We start from the raw sequence: 20,944 nt of genomic DNA on the forward strand, positions 1-20,944 counted from the left end.
AGTTAAAGTACCACTGATAGTCACACACACACTAGGTGTGGTGAAATTACTCTCTGCATTTGACCCATCCCCTTGTTCCACCCCCTGGGAGGTGAGGGGAGCAGTGAGCAGCAGCGGTGGCCGTGCTCGGGAATCATTTTGGTGATTTAACCCCCAATTCCAACCCTTGATGTATAATAGTATCTAATATTATCATTCAAAAATTATTTTACAATGTTATTTATTATTTTCATATTTTTTATCTATTTAGTTGTATTCAAAATGTTTTAAATTGTCTAAATGTATTAACATTTGTTTATATTGTAATTGTGCAATTTTTTTTTTTACATGGGAGGTGATTGATGGCAGTACCTATATGTTAATGTATCAAGTGTTATGTGACTTGCTAATGCGGCACGTTATGGCGATGCATTGTAGAGAAAAGTGTTTACGAGCTTAAGAGCAGCCATGCAAGAAGAATGCTGTCACGTTCCAACACATTTAACACTGACTGGATTGTGCCCTCTCTTCTGTTGTTACTCAGACCCACACACTCTTCTCTCTGCTGGGTCTCAGTCACGCCTACGTCACCAGCATTGGCAAGCTGGTGGGTGTGGTCGCACTCAAAGAGGTACGAGACACTTATATAATTTTATTTGTCAGCGTGTCTTTTGTGATATTTAATGATATGCAATTGTAACTTAGAGACTACTGCAATATTACTGTTAAAATAATATATTGCTTTTTTTGAGAAAGGCTCTTATTACTCTTGCCCAGGGGTGTCCAAACCCCAGCCCGCGGGCCAAATGCAGCTAGCTGTCCTGCGAGACGACGGCACAAGTTCAATTTCAACCTGGTTGTTCATGTTTAATTTTAATATCCAGAGTCTGACAGGTGGCAAATTGTCAAAATCTTATGGACAATGTGAGTAAGTGAGGTCAGTGACTATGATGTTGAATTTTTTGGCACCAAGAACACGGCATTTAGTTATATGACCCAATCCAAACAACCTATTCTTAGTCATGGTTCAGAAAAAAAAATCAACCAGCACAAAAAGTAAACACTCATAGTCACACATAATACAATGTGCCCACTTTGTGGATATTAATTAAAAAAAAACATCCCGACACCATAAAAAATTACACCCATTTAAATCCATTGCAAGACATGATGGGAACAATGCAAAACACTCTTTACACACTTATCCATGTTTGACTTGGAGCTGTTAGATATTTCTAAATTATTACAAAGCTTGTGCATCGGTTGGGGACATCTCTACGCTGCTGACCCGTCTCCGCTCGGGATGGTTTCCTGCTGGCCCCACTAAAGACTGGACTCTCGCTGATGTGTTGGATCCACTGTGGACTGGACTTTCACAATATTATGTCAAACCCACTCGACATCCATTGCTTTCGGTCTCCCCTAGAGGGGGGGGGGTTACCCACATATTCGGTCCTCTCCAAGGTTTCTCATAGTCATTCACATTGACGTCCCACTGGGGTGAGTTTTTCCTTACCCGTATGTGGGCTCTGTACCGAGGATGTCGCTGTGGCTTGTGCAGCCCTTTGAGACACTTGTGATTTAGGGCTATATAAATAAACATCGATTGATTGATTGATTGAAATAGGTCGTCACGGAAGTAAACAAGGTAGGAGTTGGACTTTCACATTCTCTTAACATTAAATTATTAATTATATATCCATTATATTATTATAATATGGAAACAAACACACACACACACACACACACATATATACATATGGTTACTTTGCATGCAGTTGGCTTTCAGGCCCCCGGCCAAATTTTTTTAGCCCAATGCGGCCCCCCAGTCAAAAAGTTTGGACACCCCTGCTCTAGTGGTTAGAGTGTCCGCCCTGAGATCGGTAGGTTGTCAGTTCTAACCCCGGCCGAGTCATACAAAAGACTATAAAAATGGGACCCATTGCCTCCCTGCTTGGCACTCAGCATCAAGGGTTGGAATTGGGGGTTAAATCACCAAAAATGATTCCCGGGCGCGGCCACCGCTGCTGCCCACTGCTCCCCGTTGCTCCCCTCACCTCCCAGGGGGTGATCAAGGGTGATGGGTCAAATGCAGAGAATAATTTCGCCACACCTAGTGTGTGTGACAATCATTGGCACTTTAACTTAACTTAACTTAACTTAACTCTTGCCCATTTCTGTTGTTTTTTAGAATCGAGTTAGAATCGATTCAGTAACTTTTTATCAAAACAAATCAAGCAGTGTTAGTGTGAAATAAATGGTGGATACTGGACGCTGCAGGTGAAGATTCCTATATTTCTGTTATTTTTTGTAAAATAATTATAACTAAATTAATTATGGATGGAAACAAACAAGTAAACAACAATACAATGGTAAATGCATTCACATCTTATTTGAATAAAGTGCAAGGTTGAATTAACAAGAGGAATCACTTTCTGCTCAAAATGTAAACATTCAAGCAATTTTCAAAAAAACATTTTAACCGTAGATTTACCTGCTAAATAAAGTTCCTCGACCCGGCCATACAGTATCTGTTTTCCGCCCTTGTGTTGTCGATGACGGACAGTGTCCCAGGTGTGCAGAAGCATGTCTCCTCATCCCTATTAATGGTGTTGGTCCTCACTTCCTAATTTCCATAGCCTCCTTTATCCATCTCTTCTATTTATTTATTTCTCATGAAATGACTTCTCCTTGTGTACCGGCAGTCGGTGTGTCGTGGTAACTAACACTACGGTCATTTCCATCGTGCCGGCCACGTCGTTGTGTTGCGGCTTTATCCTTGTGTTGTGTTGTTTGTATTTGTTTTGGCTTCTGCAATTGTGCTGTAGCTGAAAGTTATGATGTTGAAATGCCCAGCAGTGGAGAAGAAGAGGAACAGTTGGAGATACACTCTCAGACGCTTTCTTAAAGGGAAACTGCACTTGTTTGGGAATTTTGCCTATCGTTCACAATCCTTATGAGAGACAAGAACACGTCCTTTTTTTTGGGTGTGGGGGGGATTTTAAAGATGATGAAAAACGCTTTCAAGCTGTGACAAATGGGAGTCACCCCTCTTTCAACGATTTATATACACGCTGCAAATACATATATAATGTAGTAACAGACATGTTCATAACAATATGTAATATGTACAACATTTGCCGTATTTTGGTCATTTTTAGCAATACAAGAACTTCTTTCCTCAGCGCTTTTATTTCCTTTTCTCTATTAGCGAACTTCCGGCAATAAATATGTGTTCCTACTTCCGAAAACAAACACGAGTGTGTTCAGATCATGGCAGACTTGGTAACAGACGACGAAGACGGCTATGTTTTGGACAAATGAGGATTCACGAGATGATCTTTTTGAACCTGAACATATGGAGGATGAACTGTTGCTTATAGAAGCAAGGACTAACAGAAAGCGAAACGTTGGAAAGAGTGAGGTTGGCGTGACTTTTATGCTGCAAATGTGGTACTTTTGGCCAAGCTATGCCGAAATAAATGGATTGCTTACACAAATCAACTGGAAAAGTCCCCGACCAGCTTGACAAAATTGACAATTGTCCATCGAGTGAGTCACTGTAATACTGATCATGACACATGCAGCACAACATCGTATAACTATAGTACATACACTGTCAAGCTAGCTGTGTCCAAAAAAACATGAAATGTGGGCTAATACCCTACTTTACAGATACTGTAATAAGATTGTTCATGTTTTTCAGATTGGTGTCCTATCGCAGTGTGTTGGCAGTACAAACTCTAAAGCCATTCAGTTGTTGTCACAATAGCTAGCTAACCTCTTGCGGTAGCTAGCTAATGGCTAATGCCGTAGCAAGGCGATGTGTTACTACGCTAGCAAACAGTTCCTCAGCGCTCACTCTTACAATAACATTGTCGCTGTAGCTTGGTTATTTTACAGGTTACGAACCGTAAATTGAGTATTTTTGCCGGTTTTTAAATGCATTTTTAAAGTGATTTAGAGGATTGTTCACATTAGCTTTATTGCTAGCCACCGAGAACAAGCCGATATTTACATGTTAGAATGTAGAAAAAAAACTTTTGTCTTTTTGTCTCTCTTAGACTTCGACAAACTTTAATGATCCACAAGGAAAATTGTTCCACACAGTAGCTAAGTTACAAAGGAGAGGGCGAAATCAAAGGTCAAAAGTAGACCAAAAATGTACCATAATATACAACATATGTGTGTATATATATATATATATATATATATATATATATATATATATATATATATATATATATATATATATATATATATATATATATATATATATATATATATATATATATATATATATATATATGTATGTATGTTGGAGTATGAGCTCCGCTGTCCCTCAATTGTCTGGTGGAGTGGGTCATAATGATAATCATAATCATAATGATTGTGAACGACAGGCAAAATTCCAAAAAAGTGCAGTTCCCCTTTAACAATCGGTAACAAACTAAGGGAGTCAAAACACAAGCACTTAAGATCTTTTTTTTTCTTCTCAGAACTCGACAGTGCGCCTTATAACCTGGTGCGCCTAATGTACGGAATAATTGTGGTTTTGCTTACTGACCTCGAAACAATTTTATTTGGTACATGGTGTAATGATAAGTGACCTGTAGATGGCAGTCAAACATAAGAGATACAGGTAGACTGCACTAGGATGGCAATATCACTCAAGTAAACAACACCAACATTTTATATGTTCCATTGAAAATATAGAACATTACACACGGCGCTCAAAAATCTATCAAAATGTTTTAGTACGACTTTGGTAAGCTATGAAGCCGCACTGCTTGATGTGCTTCAGCATACAAGTATTATTATTATGTGTGTATAAGGTAAGACATAATACCTGGCGTTTTGGTTCGCAATATTATGCAAAAGCAACTTTTCTTACCTTCTGGTACCTGCTGATCTGTATTTGGGATCTGCATAAAAATCTTGAAAAATTGCGTGGCTCGGCCTTTGTAGTCCATGTCGACACCGTAGTCGAGAAGCTTCTTCTTTTTTCTCTATCTTCTTGTTATAGGACATTCATTCTCCGCTCTTGCCAATTCTAATATAAAGTAGTTTAAAGTTCTTACTTACATCTGTCAGTAAACTCACCATGAAAGCACTAAAACATACCGGTGTAGTGAGTTTACATTATTCACCCAAGGAACTTTAGTTATTAGAGAGTTTCGGTCGGACGTTTTTTCACGGGACACATTTCCGGTGTTGTTGTTTCCGGATGAAGAGATGCTGCTCCGTTATTGATTTAAATAAGGTCTGAATGTCATTAAAACAGTTAGTGCCATCTTTTAACACTTCTTCCACTTCCGTCCTTGCACGCTACACCGCTACAACAAAGATGACGGGGAGAAGACGCTGTCGAAGGTGAGCCACGTAAATAAGACCGCCCACAAAACGGTGCATCCGGAAGCGACTGTCAGAAAGCGGCTTGAAGATAATCTGTAAAACATAATCTATGCAACATTTTGACCAAGTAACCACCATTTCATGTTATGTCGACCACAAGGAAGGGTTTTACATTTACAAAAAATAAATAAATATGACTCCTTAAATGCACCCTATAATCCGGTGCGCCTTATTTATGACAAAAAGATTTAAAAAAAAAAATAGACCATTCATTGGCAGTGCGCCTTATAATTTGGTGTGCCCTATGGTCCGGAAAATACGGTACACAAGAGCAGATGTTTGCCACAACTCAAGTTTCGACACCCAAACTCTCGCGACACCCACTTTACTAGTCTGCCACACTCACACACGTCACACACAACAGTGCCACCTTTTAAAGGCACACAGACACACATGTCACAGATATTACACTGTTGTCTTGTGGCGTTTGTGTTTTTTCAAATCTTTCTCGACCACCGTATTTAGCCACCATTTTTATTTTGATGACGTCAAAGATGGGAAAATAGACATAACATTTAAAATCTTTATTATTACAAGTGCTAAACGTCAGATGAAGTCTGCCGTTCTTAAATCCAATGTTTTCCTTTAAAAAAAATCAAAATCAATCGATTCCCTTTTAAAAAGATCTTGGATCGATACCTATCTCTTGGAAGGCAAACTTGCCGAGCACGAATCGACATACTTGAAATGTAGGAATATAAATCGATGCATCGATGTATTGCTCAATCAATACACACCTAGGCTAACATTTGTTGTGTCAAGTAGTACTAAATGTTCACATAGTGATCTAAATGACCTTGCCTTCTTGTCTTGCTACAGTTACAAAAAGCCATCGAGGGCTCCACTCGGAGCGGTGTGCGCCTCCGTCCGCCATTGGCCAGCTTCCGGGACGCCAGCAGGAAATCCAAGAAACACCAACCTCCCTCCTCCACCCCGTCTTCCCCCACGTGGGACAGGAACCTTTGGGGCGAGGGTAGCAGAAGGGAGGGGGAACAGGCCAGGAAGGAGTCCAATGAGGACTCCCAAGGAGGGATGTCCGCCTGTCACCCTCCATCCTCGCCCGGCAGCACAAGGAGCTCTGAAGGTGGAGGCGGCGACTCAGCCAGCACACACAAGCCGGTGTCCCCTTCCAAGTCCTCTACCGCCTCAGCATCACCCACTGACTCTCCTAGCTCACCCGCCAGCCCGGTCCTCACACTGTCCTCCCTGCAGGAGAGACAGGAGAGCGAAGAGTCGGACGAGCCCATCTAGGACTGACAAACTTTGTACTGGGTGATGTTCTTCAAACTTTTCTACTTTTTTTTTTTCGCCTCTACAAATCTCAGGTGCCTTCCTGTGTCTTTGACAAACTTTTGACTTCTTCACCTTCACCTCTGTCCATCTATAAGATGATACAGTGCATCAACGTCTGCTTATTTTCCCCAGAAACTTCAATGAAAGACTGACAGACATGATGATGGAATAATATATTGTTAATAACTTAATAACACTGACCTCCAGGAGGCATTTAATGGTCATTCGAATTTAATTATCCAAAATCACTTAAAAAGATCTGTAATTTGTAAGGATAATAAATGGGGATAAATGATTATTAATTTATTTTGCTAATACAACTGTTTTGTGAAAATAAATGTATTACTTGTGTCATACTTGCCAACCTTGAGACCTCCGATTTCGGGAGGTGGGCGGCGTGGTCGGGGGCGGGGCGGGGGCGTGGTTAAGAGGGGAGCAGTATATTTACAGCTAGAATTCACCAAGTCAAGTATTTCATATATATATATATATATATATATATATATATATATATATATATATATATATATATATATATATATATATATATATATATATATATATATATATATATATATATATATATATATATACATCCTGAAAATATGCAAACAAAACTGTGTTTGGATAAATGATACTTCAAACTTGCATAAATAAATCTTAAGGAATATAACATAACTTCATAGATAGCTTCAAAATGTAATGAATAAAATGTTGTTGATAAAGAAGCAATTATTTTCATAATTAAATATGGTCATTTTAAATGAATTATTATGATCATTTAAAATTAATTATTTCAAATATGTTTATTTTAATGTATGATTCTATGGCTGGATGTAATAAGGAGTCAGAAAAAATACAAATACAATTAATTTTGATGTTTTTAGCAAAATATAGTAAAAATGTATTTAGTTGTTTTTTTTTTAAAATTAATAAATATATTTATTTTTAGGTAGGATAAACATAATAATACAATTTATCTGTAGTCTGGATGATTAAATTATTGTCACCCTATTGTCCTCCAGTCTCTTCCCCAAGGATGGCTCCATGAGCTGGGCAAACGCCTGGAGATGCCCTATGTCAACAACACGGTCGGCGGCCCGTCGGTGCGCAGCTCGCACATCGCTGCCCTCTACTTCACCCTCAGCAGCCTGACCAGCGTCGGCTTTGGCAACGTGTGTGCCAAAACGGACGCCGAGAAGATCTTCTCCATCTGCACCATGCTCATCGGCGGTATGCCGGACGCCTCGTATGGAATAACGTGATTGGGCTGGCACGCTATTTATATCGTGGGAAAGCGGACGTGAAAAAAGGCTGTCCTCACTCAGGTCCGCATGGAGCTGGAGGGGGCGTGGCCTCCAGCTCCGGCTGAAAATTGGGAGATTTTCGGGAGAATATTTGTTTTTCGGGAAAGGCGCTGAATTTCGGGAGTCTCCCGGAAAATTCGGGAGGGTTGGCAAGTATGACTTGTGTACATTTTTTTAATTGTATTTCCTTATGTTAAGAAACAAAACTATATGGAGGAAAAAAAATCTGCATGTTTTTATTAATATTAATTAGAAATTATTTGTATACTTCAGACCTCTTGTTTCAGTGCAAGGAGTTGTGCCACAGCGGATGTCTGCGTGGACTTGCTCAACTTTCTGTTTCCACAGCAAACTGCTTGAAACTGACTTAACAGGTAGCAGCCAAGTTGTACACTCCATTTTGCCTCATAGATAGATAGATAGATAGATAGATAGTACTTTATTGATTCCTTCAGGAGAGTTCCCTCAGGAAAATTAAAATGTAATTCAACACAACACTAATCAACAGTCAGTTTCTAACATCCATTTCCAAGACTAATCATTTATCGTGCCCTTTCTTTAGGTAAAACTGCAAAAAATACAATTGAGTGAACAAGAAAATATTGATTAAATTCAGTGTAACATTTTTGGAGTTGCTAAATTTTTATTATTTGTTTTTCCACAGCTAATAAATGATAAGAATAAACACTAATTGTAACGTTAGCTTACCCCACGGGTCCCCAAACTTTTTGACTCGGGGGCCGCATTGGGTGAAAACAATTTGGCCGGGGGCCGGGCTGTATATAAATATATATATATATCCCCTATATATATCCCCTGTGACCTTGTAAGAAACAAGCGGTAGAAAATGGATGGATGGATATTCCTTACGCACTAAAAGACAATGCAGCGTGAGCGCGATGTCACGTTATCGATAGGAAAATGCATTTTTAGAAAATAGATTATAAAGGACAGATTTTAAAATATAATAAATAGATAAAACATTAAAAAAACTTGGGACTTCCTTGTTGGCCGGATTTTGGACGCTGGCCGGCCGTATCCGGCCCGCGGGCCGTAGTTTGGGGACCCCTGGCTTACCCTGTTGCTTTGGACGCTGCTGCATTTTACTCCTCAATTTTCTGCAGTAGCCCTCAGTCTTCTCTTGGATAAAAATTGTACTTGCAGTGATAGCCCTCATTCTCCTCAATTCCTGACGTTTGTTAACGTATCTCGTTTCAACTGACGATGTGTTTGATGATTATGTCAATAATAAAGTTTTTCTCAACTTTAGAAAATTATACAACATTATCATAAAAAAATGTTATTACCAATATTATTTACTGTTTTTTTATGTGTAATTTGTGTGTAAATAAAATATATATTTTTAAAATAATACTAACAATATACGTTGTAATATGTAATTTTTAAGACAAGAAGTCATGGAATTGTGAGAAATAATATTAAAAAATTAAGAAAAAAAATCATAGTATTTAATAAATTAGAAATTATAACATTCAACAAATTGCTTCAAGATTTATAATAATAATTTATAAATGCCAGAATCTAACTGAGCTTTGGATGCTGCTGTATTGTACTATATTCCACAGTCTGCTCTTTTCTGCAGAAGCCCACAGTCTCCTGCTGGATAAAAATGGTCTGTTCTACACTTACCTTGTTGCCCCCTTCCTCCATTATTGGTTGTTGGTTCTCACTGATGATGGCTAAAAGATATGTCCACACATATGCAAAAACATTTGATGTTTTGTCTCTTTATTTGCGCCACAGGACGAGGAGGAGGAGGAGGAGTGGTGTAACGAGGTTCGGTCGTGCAGGATTCAGCAGGAGAAAAGGTGAACAAAACAAAAAAGAAAAAAGAAAAGGAGAAGACAAGTAGGAAGAATGGGCTGTCAATCATGCGTAAGTGCCAATTTTTATACACTCTTTTACACAAGTGCAGCAATTTAACACAGCGGCCATGTTTTTGGATGCACATTAAATGTCTGATTGCCTCCAATATCCTTTGGTTGAACTTGTTTTTTATAACCAGGCAGTGATATTTCAAACATGACAACAAATACACACAAACATAGAAATATAGACAACAGATACAAATGATTGAGTCACAGTCACATACAAAAGGAGAGAGACTTGATCTTAAAAGCCTTAACATCCACAGGAATAAATGTGGCTTCTTATTTATTAATTCATTGATTGCTCAACAAAATAAAAGCAGGGATTCAGCACCCCTGTACCCCCTGCCAAAAAAAAAATAAGCAGTGGCGATTCTGCTTTTCCATGCATGGTTCATCTCTGAGGTGAGCCCCTATGGAACCAAAGCAGCGTCTAATAAAATGATAAGATCCTATACAAGCTAATTCTCCCTAATTGCTCAATAAATAAAAGAATATGTGCCATTGTACAAAGACATTCTTGTCTGGAGCCGTTGTACACTCGTCAAAAGTGATAAAATCTGCCTTTTAACCCTCGCCAAGTTGTCTTCTTGGGGTCAAAGTGCGCCATTCCCCACTGCCATTACAACTATGACACCTATTCTAGCTTTAGGGATTTCAAGTAGAAAAATAAACATTGTCCCAACGTTGCATAAAGAAGCAATCAATACATCAATTCATTCAAGTCCGTTTTTTTGTTTTTTTTATCGCTTGAAAGTTTCTCACACAATCAATGAGAAATGGTGGAAAAGTTTCCATGCACAGAAAGTATCTTGTTTAGCTCCACATTCCTCTCTCCTTTTCCTGGCAGGAACACAAGTCAAAATAATGTAGAAAATATGTCCGCACAAAAAGCAATGACACACTCCCCAAGCAGCTGCCTCACACGTCAGCAAGGAAGACGCCTTATGCTCCGTCCCTGATTGGCTGATTGAGCAGCCCTGGTTTTCATTTCTAGTCTAATGGAACTTATTCATCATGAATGGTAAATTCAAGCATGTGAGTTCAGGAGAAATCCCAACACAAAAAGATTTTTAAAAAAGTATAATACTTTTGAAGAGCATTTGTGAGTGCGAGGTGTTTTACACTTCTCGGTACTATTTACATCTATGTAACAAGAGCTGGCAGCCTTGTGCCTGCCTATTGCTGGTTACAATTTAGATATTGTCTTTTTGCCACACAAGTATTTGGACAAGTTTCCTTTTATTCGTTACCACATTGGCTTTTAAATGAAACAATAAAAAGGTGATTGAACTGTAGACTTAGCTTTGATGAAAAAGTTTCGCAAAAAACAATATTATTTATTACAAGTCTTACATACAGTCAAGCTAACTAACACCTGCGGTAACTTACGGGTGTTTTTGTTGAATTGCTATGAAATTTGGCACACATCTTTAAGGGACTGAAAAGCACATATATGTAAAATTTTAGTAAGATTTATTGAAAAACCATTAAGTCAGCTGAAGTAATTGTCCATAAGTCATTGACCATTAGGATATCGGTTTTACCTCAATTTAAGAGTGTTTTGAGAAAAGAGCCGTCTCTTGGCTAATTATGTTTTAGGTTGCAAACAAAAATTGAAGTTATAAGCATCACTGTCATAAAATCTCACAGTGAACGTCGCAAGATCTGTCCAAAACAAACTCCCTAGCATTAGCTTATCGCTAGAGATAGACATAACTTAGTTTTTTTAACCCTGGAAAGGAAGAAAGTGAGTGTGAAGGACGGTGCTTAGAAGAAGAAGCGGATGATATTCATTGAAAAAAGATCATCAAAACATGACCGAACGTGTCGCCAACCTGGCAAATTTAACTTCTGCGCAGCACTTTGTGAAACTTCTATTGTTTTTTAAAATGTGCTATACAAAGAAAGTGGATTGCATTGGATTGTAAATCAATTTGAGCGTAGCATTGCTAGTCTGCGCCACACTGAAGCAGAATAATAATAATAAATAATGGATTACATTTTTGTATAGCGCTTTTCTAGACACTCAAAGCGCTTCACAGAGAAGTGAGAATCCATCATTCATTCACACCTGGTGGAGGTAAGCTACTTTCGTAGCCACAGCTGCCCTGGGGTAGACTGACGGAAGCGTGGCTGCCAGTTTGCGCCTACGGCCCCTCCGACCACCACCTATCATTCATCATTCATTCAACAGTGTGAGCGGCACTGGGGGAAAGGGTGAAGTGTCCTGCCCAAGGACACAACAGCAGCGATTTGGATGGTAAGAGGCGGGAAATGAACCTGCAACCCTCAGGTTTCTGGCACAGCTGCTCTACCCGCTATGCCATACCGCCCCTATTGCCAGCCGAAAATGTTAAAATAATATAGAAACGGTTGACATTTATTCATGAAAATATGGAAAAGCTGCTGATGGTGTGTTTGACGGAGAAGCAGCTGCAATGATATACCGTAGAATTCCACTCTCCAATTTAAATGCTGTACATTATTATTATATTACTTCATAAAATGTTAGTAGTACTTTCTATTGTATTGTTTCTATGCAATATGTTTTTTTGTTTTTTTTTCAAAAGGCATGTTACGTGTTTAATCAAGCACTAATTAAATACATTTATTTCAATGGAGACGTTGAGTGTGTTGAGTTACGAATTCTGTCACAGAACCAATTAAGCTCGTAAGTTGGGGTCCTGCTGTATGCTATCATGTATTCCAAAGCAATGCCACAAATGTCACTTAGGTCCAAATTAACTAACAAATGACACACAACAGGAAACTTAAAATATACAATACATGGTTATAGTCACAATTGTGTCATCATAAGCCCCTGAAAATGGAGATGCTGCGCTAAAATGCCCCTAATACAAAAATGTTGAATGTCATATTTTTGTGAAACCCTTTTAAAGTTAAAATTCTACCCTTCAACCACATGTTTTTGTAATTTTAAGTCCATTATGGTAGTTTCACTGTCCAAATACCTGTGGAGCTGTGTAGTAGTAGAAGTAGTAGTAATAGTAGTAGTACTAGTAGTAGTAGTGGTGCAGATGAGCCAACAATGATCCAAAATTCAACACCCAAATCCCCACTGAAAGTGTTCCCGTACATTCAAATAATGTTTGTCATCATCGTTATCATCAACTGAGGGTTGGTGTTGTTTTCAAGTGGTTGTGTGTGTGTGTGTGTGTGTGTGTGTGTGTGTGTGTGTGTGTGTGTGTGTGTGTGTGTGTGTGTGTGTGTGTGTGTGTGTGTGTGTGTGTGTGTGGTGCTAAAAGCTTTTAAGAGTAAGCCTCCGCGAACATCAAAAGTCCAAAAGGCAACCTCAGATCGGTTGGATTGCATCAGTGCAAAAAAAGAGAGCTCTGTCTTTATTTTTTTTCCCCAGCTGCTCCGAGCCCACGGTTAAAATCCCACCCTCCTCCCGCTATGGTTCAGTGCAAAGTCTATACAGTGATGTATAGTACAGGTACTCCGTAGGAACATGCATACAGAGCGACAGAGTAGGAAGCACAATTATTATTATTATTATTATTTTTTTTTACAGTACAATCCTTATCTGTGCAATGATAGTTTGTGTGCAGTCATGGAAGAATTAATCATTGGAGGGCTTTAAAACCTGCTTTTTGTCAGAAGGGGGTTGCACAATGTTCTCATACTGTAAGTTGTAAACTGCCCCCCCTCATTAATATCTTATCATACACTTAAACATTGATTTTTATCTTGCTCCTTTGTCTGCTTTATTACAAAATTATTCATATTATAATGTTTAATTATGCTAAATTTTCATTATAGGATGATGGGGTCAGTCGTCAGAAGAAAGCATGCATGTAACACCCCCCCCCCCCCCCCCACCCGCCCCCCGCCCCCCTGTCCCTGGTGGTAATGTTTGTGTAGCTCCGCCTCCTCCTCCATCTTCTTTCATTATTTACCTTTGGGATGTAAGGCTTACAAAGTTTGTTGCATCAGGTCTTCCTTCAGTCCGCTTTTCAGTCCATCTTGCAAAAAAAAAGTTTTTTTTGTTTTTGTTTTTGATACCTGAAAAGCAACAGAATAATAGATAGATAATGTATTACTATATCTGACTCTGCTGGTCAGTTTGTATTTGTCACTTCACACAGCCAGGAAGTCAGTTGGTTGCCATGGAAGCGGCCAGCCCTTCCTGCTGCTGCTGGCCCTCCTCCCCCTCTTCCTCTTCCTGTAGCGTGTGAGTAAGGCCGATGGACGTCGCCGCATCGGAGGCCTTCAGCTCAGCCATTGGCTCCTGCGGCTGTTGCCCCGGACTACTGCCGCCGGAGGTGTCCCCTGGCTGTGTGGGCGGAGTCAATGTGGCCGACTCTGGCTCCATACACAGTGTCACCTCTCTATCCTGAGGCAAACACACAGATGGATACCGTAAGTTGTGGCGTTTCTTTATCGAAACTGTGGAGAAGACGAGGCGTTATTTGGAAAGCCGGGTGTTAAAAACGTTCATATTATTTTATATTTTGTTCTATTATCTATACAGTAGTCCCCCAAACTTACACCACACAACGTATGTTCAAAGCATTTTCCCGCTTGAAAATGTGAGTGAATTGTCTTGTAAGACTTCACCTTCTGCTGGAATCGTATCTGCATCACTCTTTCCCCCCCTGCAGATAGCGCCATCAAACAACTTTCTATTTAAGTTACCATTATAAAAAATATATTTTCTTTATGCAAATCCCAAACCGCGTACAGACGGGGGTCTAGACTTAGACTTAAACTTAGACAAACTTTAATGATCCACAAGGGAAATTGTTCCACACAGTAGCTCAGTTACAAAGGATGGAAAGGATAATGCACACAAGGGCACAAAAAGAGGGCGAAAACAAAAGGTATAAAGTAGACTAAAAATGTACCGTAGTAGCAATATAAATATAACATATATGTAATATTTGCATATTATATATACAGTATATAATACATACTGATATATAGTTATATTATATTATATAATATATACAATATATAACAAATCCCAATAAACTTGCACAATATTACAGTATATGTAACAGCTGCAGCAAAAAAAGGGCAGCATAAATAAAAAAAACAGTAGATCCTGCAGAAAATATACATTATAAACAAAGAGAGGTAGCTAACAGAAGCGGTCAAAAAATAGACAAATATCTATTGCTGTATGGCGAGTGATTATACAGCTGGAACCTGTAAAAAATTACAAATTTTACTTCAATGATAATTTTGAAGTTGACGAGAAAGTAGAAGGCAAAACATAGCTCTTTGACTACATTGCCATTTGTCAACAAGTACATTACACCGTACAGCACCAACAGAATCAATGTTGTAATAATGGCGAGGAGCAAATTGCTCAGTCAGCCTTAACACCGCTGCTTAGCTCATGGTTAACAACAGTACAGTAAGTAGCACGCATATGTTTCACACCAACATCTTAGTGGGGGTGAAGTGAATTAATTAACTCATATTATCTTTTACATATGATGAATTATATTCACCTTGGAGAAAACAAACCACCAAGTTTAAGTAAATAGTTGTATTTCAGTTTGAGCACATTAATAGATAAGGCCCCTTAGTTTGATATTCGCAGGTGGATTGGATCACTTCTCGTAGGAAAAGAGGCTCTAATTGGGACTTTGGAATGCAAAAGTGATAACCATATCCTTGAAAAAAAGACTACCTCAATGCCAGCATTTGAGTTATGACTTAAAGCAGTTGTTTTCCAGACACTTACACACGAACATCTTCTGTTATGGTCTTGATGCGCTCTCCTGACTTAGCACACACACCCAGAGACAGAAAGGAGGAATATAAAAACTGATGGTTTGGCTTCTCCAGTTAGGAGTCCTTAATTTTTCGATTTAGGCTCCTCCGAGTACTGCAGACCTGTTTAATGACACTCGCTTGTAATAAAGCAACTTTTTGTTCAGCAAAGCGTCTCCGACGTCTCTTTTGATCCAGCCGCACTGTCGTGTCACCCTCCTGCCCGGGAGGCGGTGACAAAACCAAAAATACACTTCAGGGGCAACCAACATTTTAATGCGCATGCAGATGTAAATACGGCCAGTCATGATACTTTAAAAGCAGCTACTGCCATTATTCGGAGATTGCCTCCAGTCACAGCTGTTACTGCCAATGTTTTATGACTTGGTGTTAATTAGAACCCCGGTGGTTATTTGCTTTTGTAGACCACACACTCTGTGATGAGACGAGTGCGATTAAAGGAGCGATTAAATGTCAGACAAGTGCAAACAGGAGTTAACCACAGTGTAATGAAACTACAGTACTCATTTGAACATGCCATCAGAGAGGGAATAGGAACGTGTTTGCAGAGTGATAATCCCCCTACTGGCGTGTTATAGGCATTGACGCAATTATTACGTGTCGTGTCTGTCGGCAGGTAGCATAAGGTCAAGTCTTGTGCTTGATATTTAATTGCTATTTACGTCAGCCAGGGGGTTATGTAATTGTTGCCATTGGTTTGTCTGTTGGTTAGCAACATACCGTACCTCAAAAAGTTATAGGCAGATGTTAGATGAAACTTTTAGGAATTGTTCGAAATGGAGTAAGAAACAACTGATTATCACACACAAAACGCGAGAAAAAATTTCAGAGGATCAGTTGTCAGGACCTCACCTTAATGTCGTCCTCTTCTTCCTGCTGCTCCAGCAGTGGCGAGTGCTCATTCCCCACTAACTCCTCTCCGCCGGGGACGCAGAGGCTGGGCTCCACCACGGCCGCCACGCCCATGTAGCCTCCAGCCTCTACCTGATAGGCCTCCATCTGTCCCGTGTTCCATAGGTCAACCAGAGGCGGGTGCACGTGTTGGACCAGGCTGTGAATGGTGCTGTTGGGGGTCGGTTGCAAGGAGTGGTTGGCGCTGTGCAGCCTGTGTTCTAGCGACTAGAAAGCAACAACAATGACGAGACTGGGATCAGCGGGATCTGTTTGGATTCATCCATCCAATTATGGTTCGTAAAAGATACACAAAGCCTGTATTGTGTTTGCAGACAAAATTCAAGAAAAGCTATGCTGTGCAGCGAAATGTAAATACCAAAATATAACGGAAATAAAACACAATGCTTCCATATTCCAAAATCCTGTACATGTTATTACAAAACCCAAAACTAGTGAATTTGGCACGTTGTGTAAATCGTAAATAAAAACAGAATACGATGATTTGCAAATCATTTTCAACTTATATTCAATTGAATAGACTGCAAAGACAAGATATTTAATGTTGGAACTGAGAAACGTAATTATTTTTTGCAAATATTAGCTCATTTGGAATTTGATCCCTGCAACATGTTTCAAAAAAGCTGGCACAAGTGGCAAAAAAGGCTGAGAAAGTCAAGGAATGCTCATCAAACACTTATTTGGAATATACCACAGGTGAACAGGCTAATTGGGAACAGGTGAGTGCCATGATTGTGTATAAAAGCAGCTTCCATGAAATGCTCAGTCATTCACAAACAAGGATGGGGCGAGGGTCACCACTTTGTGAACAAATGCGTGAGCAAATTGTTGAACAGTTTAAGAACAACATTTCTCAACACATTTAGGGATTTCACCATCTACGGTCCGTAATATCAAAAGGTTCAGAGAATCTTTAGAAATCACTGAATGTAAGCGGCTAAGCCCGTGACCTTCGATCCCTCAGGCGGTACTGCATCAAAAACCGATATCAGTGTGTAAGATATCACCACATGAAATCAGGAACACTTCAGAAAACCACTGTCAGTAACTACAGTTCGTCGCTACATCTGTGCTTGCAAGTTAAAACTCTACTATGCAAAGCCAAAGCCATTTATCAACAACACCCAGAAACGCCGCCGGCTTCACTGGGCCCGAGCTCATTTAAGATGGACTCATGCAAAGTGGGAAAGTGTTCTGTGGTCTGACGAGTCCACATTTCAAATTGTTTTTGGAAACTGTGGACATCGTGTCCTCTGGAACAAAGATGAAAAGAACCATTCGGATTGTTATAGGAGCAAAGTTCAAAAGCCAGCATCTATGATGGTATGGGGGTGTATTAGTGCCCAAGGCATGGGTAACTTCCACATCTGTGAAGTCACCATTAATGCTGAAGGGTACATACAGGTTTTGGAGCAACATATGTTGCCATCCAAGCAACATTATCATTATTTCAGCAAGACAATGCCAAGCCACGTGTTACAACAGCGTGGCTTCATAGTAAAAGAGTGCGGGTACTAGACCGGCCTGCCTGTAGTCCAGACCTGTCTCCCGTTGAAAATTATGAAGTCTGAAATACCACAACGGAGACCCCGGACTGTTGAACAAACTTAAGCTGTACGTCAAGCCAGAATGGGAAATAATTCCACATTAAAAGCTTCAAAAATCGGTCTCCTCAGTTCCCAAACGTTTACTGAGTGTTGTTAAAAGGAAAGGCCATGTAACAAATTGGTAAAAATGCCCCTGTGCCAACTTTTTTGCATAGTGTTGCTGCCATTTAATTGTAAGTTAATGATTATTTGCAAAAAAAAAATGTTGTTTCTCAGTACGAACATTAAATATCTTGTCTTTGCAGTCTATTAAATTGAATATAAGTTGAAAATGATTTGCAAATCATTATATTCTGTTTTTATTTATGAATTACACAATGTGCCAACTTCACTGGGTTTTGTGTTTTGTAGTTGGATACTAAAAGGTCTCTATAGGTGTGAATGAGAGTATGGATGGTTGTTTTCCTGTATGTGCTATTGTATGTGATTGTTGACCAATCCAGGGTGTTCTCACCCAAGGTCTGCTGGGATAGGCTCCTGCCCACCCGTGACCCTAATGAGGACGAGCGGTATATCAATTGAATAGATGGATGGAAATGGTGTCGAGTTATTTTCTATTGGTGTAATGACCTGTTGTTGCTGATACTGCAGGAGCTGCTGCTGCTGCTGGTAGTGCTGCATTTGTTGGATCTGCTGCAGCTGCTGCAGTTGGTTCTGCTGCTGGAGGTTTAACTGCTGTTGCTGCTGCTGTTGCGACAGGAAGTGAGCGGCCGCCTGCCCGTCGTAACCCTCGGTGCCCAAGAGGTAGGAGCCGGTGGGGGGAGACGCCACGCCAGTCGAATCATTGTTGATGGGATCCCAAGCGTCCGAGGAAGAGAGGCAGTAGTGTCCTTGGGAGACATAGGTGTGGGGCCACACTTCCGCAGAGGAGTGGTGCAAGATCTGGTCTGGAATATTGGCGGGAAAAAAGGTATGAGAACCATTATTATTTGATAAAGGATGACGTGAATGTACGGGGAAGTTGAAAATTTGCAATCAGACACAAAATTCCAGAGTTCAAACCACATTTGCGTATCAAGATTAACTATGGTAAGCATGTTTTGCTTTTTGTTTATCTTTTTGCCACACTTATTTCAAAAGAAAGACCAACCTCAACAAGCAGTGTTAAGAGAAGAAGTATAACGGAGGGTTTGTTAGATGGTGATGTACCTCCTGGAAATCACTGGCTTAGAGTGGCCAAAGGTATAGAAGTGTATCTCCACTTAAATGAAATGGCGGAGAAAGTTAGAAAAGCAAACAGGCAGCCTGGTAATGATCCACACAACTAGGGTGCGTTCAAGGAACGCCCAGGCAGTAGGACAAACGGGTGCTCACCCAACACTCATTAGTGAAGCATTAGTGAAGCTTAAACACAAACATGCAAAAACTGGGATTTCTACCAAGAACACTTAAAGCCCGATTTACTAAAGGTTTGTGTGTACAAAAAAAAAAACGTGCAAACCTGATAACAAGCGCAAAGTGGATTGCGTCTGTTAAGTGGGCAAAATTAGGCGTGCAATCCATTTCGCGTCTCTGTCTTCATTAATATGCAAAATATATGCTGGTCATCAAAGCGCTTAGAATACTGGGAGGAGAAAATGCAAATACAATTATTTAGCACACACAATGTGATTTATCAACACTCATCACCGTTTTGCAAGCACTATTTTGTGTTTTATTTTGCGGGAAGGACGCGCAAACTGGCAGTTCCACACACGGCTGCAGGATCAGTGCTTGCACTGCACAGACAAGACGATGGACAGACGAGAATCCTCTGTCCTACGTGTGTGTGTGTGTGTGTGTCAACATTTTGGACGGTCAGAAATAAAAAAATATTAGACACATCGTCTATTCAGCAACATCATTTTATAATTCTATAGCTGCTAGAGAATTTGAGGACTTACTCAAATGAATTAAATGTATGTGTTTTGGTGTCATTTAAAAAAAAAAGATATTTCTTTATTTAACAAGGAATGTACAGTACAGGCCAAAAGTTTGGACACACCTTCTCATTTCAATGTGTTTTCTTTATTTTCATGACTATTTACATTGTAGATTGTCACTGAAGGTATCAAAACTATGACACCTCTGAAGTGAAAACCATTTCACTGTGAACCTGTTGGAGCTGATCGCATGAGATGTATGAATAAATTATGTGAACGTGTTGTGAGACATCATCGGTTTAGTCCAATCTGCACTGCACTGCACTCAAATAAACTGCACTGCAGAAGACAACTAGATCGCCGCATCCAACAGATGGGGCTGGTTTCTGTCTTTGCAACATCCAGACCATGTTATAATTAATACAGAGTAGGGATTCATTTGTGAAATGAATGTGTATACGATGGATCCTCTATAGTCAAGAAATTTATTTTTATTTTTTTATATTAGATTAGATTAGTTTACTTTCATGTGGGACAGTGCAATTTCATAAATCACATGACTACACATGGGTAAAAAAAGCCAGAATTAGCCAGAAGGCTAGTTTTCATCTGTAGTCCCCTGGCCATGATGTAAAAAAGGCAGTAAAATTACAATTTAAAAGAAAAAGAAAAGAAAGAAAGAGAAAAAGAAAAAAAGCCCACAATATGATATAAAATAAAATACAACATCACAACATAACATGAAATTATGTTTTTGTTTGGTTGCTTGTCCATGCATGGTGCGATCATGTGTGCGCAATATATATTATTGGTTAATAATTTTTAGGTTTTTTTGTCGTTTTACTTTTGTAACCATATGTAGAAATGTCACTGCTGGAGTGGCAGCTGGTTGCATCAGCTCTGCTCTTTTA

The 20,944-nt window shown here is 39.6% G+C and overlaps 2 protein-coding genes and 1 long non-coding RNA gene across 9 annotated transcripts in view; 2 read left to right on the plus strand and 1 right to left on the minus strand.

Moving 5' to 3' along the window:
- The window catches only part of clcn1b (chloride channel, voltage-sensitive 1b), an 87,831-nt gene extending 80,788 nt beyond the window's left edge, over positions 1-7,043 (plus strand). Inside the window, exons 22-23 of the mRNA XM_062063777.1 lie at positions 524-610; positions 6,214-7,043. Coding sequence (XP_061919761.1) covers positions 524-610; positions 6,214-6,645 — 519 coding nt within the window. The 3' untranslated portion in view covers positions 6,646-7,043. The remainder of the gene's footprint in view (positions 1-523; positions 611-6,213) is intronic.
- Positions 7,044-9,194: 2,151 nt separating this feature from the next.
- On the plus strand, positions 9,195-20,499 carry LOC133660356 (uncharacterized). Of its 2 annotated transcripts, XR_009827810.1 has the most exons (5): positions 9,195-9,890; positions 13,996-14,269; positions 16,670-16,839; positions 18,871-19,081; positions 19,841-20,499. It is a non-coding gene; the product is annotated as an uncharacterized LOC133660356 (long non-coding RNA). The 2 variants fall into 2 exon arrangements; XR_009827809.1 differs by lacking the exon at positions 9,195-9,890 and having other exon boundaries at positions 13,719-14,269.
- fam131bb (family with sequence similarity 131 member Bb) overlaps positions 13,748-20,944 on the minus strand; it is a 77,248-nt gene continuing 70,051 nt past the window's right edge. For all 6 annotated transcript variants that reach the window (XM_062063781.1, XM_062063779.1, XM_062063782.1 and 3 more), the window contains 3 exons: positions 18,742-19,058; positions 16,505-16,771; positions 13,748-14,243 (listed from right to left, as the gene is read on the minus strand). In XM_062063781.1, coding sequence (XP_061919765.1) covers positions 14,004-14,243; positions 16,505-16,771; positions 18,742-19,058 — 824 coding nt within the window. In that variant the 3' untranslated portion in view covers positions 13,748-14,003. The remainder of the gene's footprint in view (positions 14,244-16,504; positions 16,772-18,741; positions 19,059-20,944) is intronic.

Source organism: Entelurus aequoreus, linkage group LG11 (genome assembly GCF_033978785.1).
Source record: "Entelurus aequoreus isolate RoL-2023_Sb linkage group LG11, RoL_Eaeq_v1.1, whole genome shotgun sequence".
Taxonomy (NCBI): domain Eukaryota; kingdom Metazoa; phylum Chordata; class Actinopteri; order Syngnathiformes; family Syngnathidae; genus Entelurus; species Entelurus aequoreus.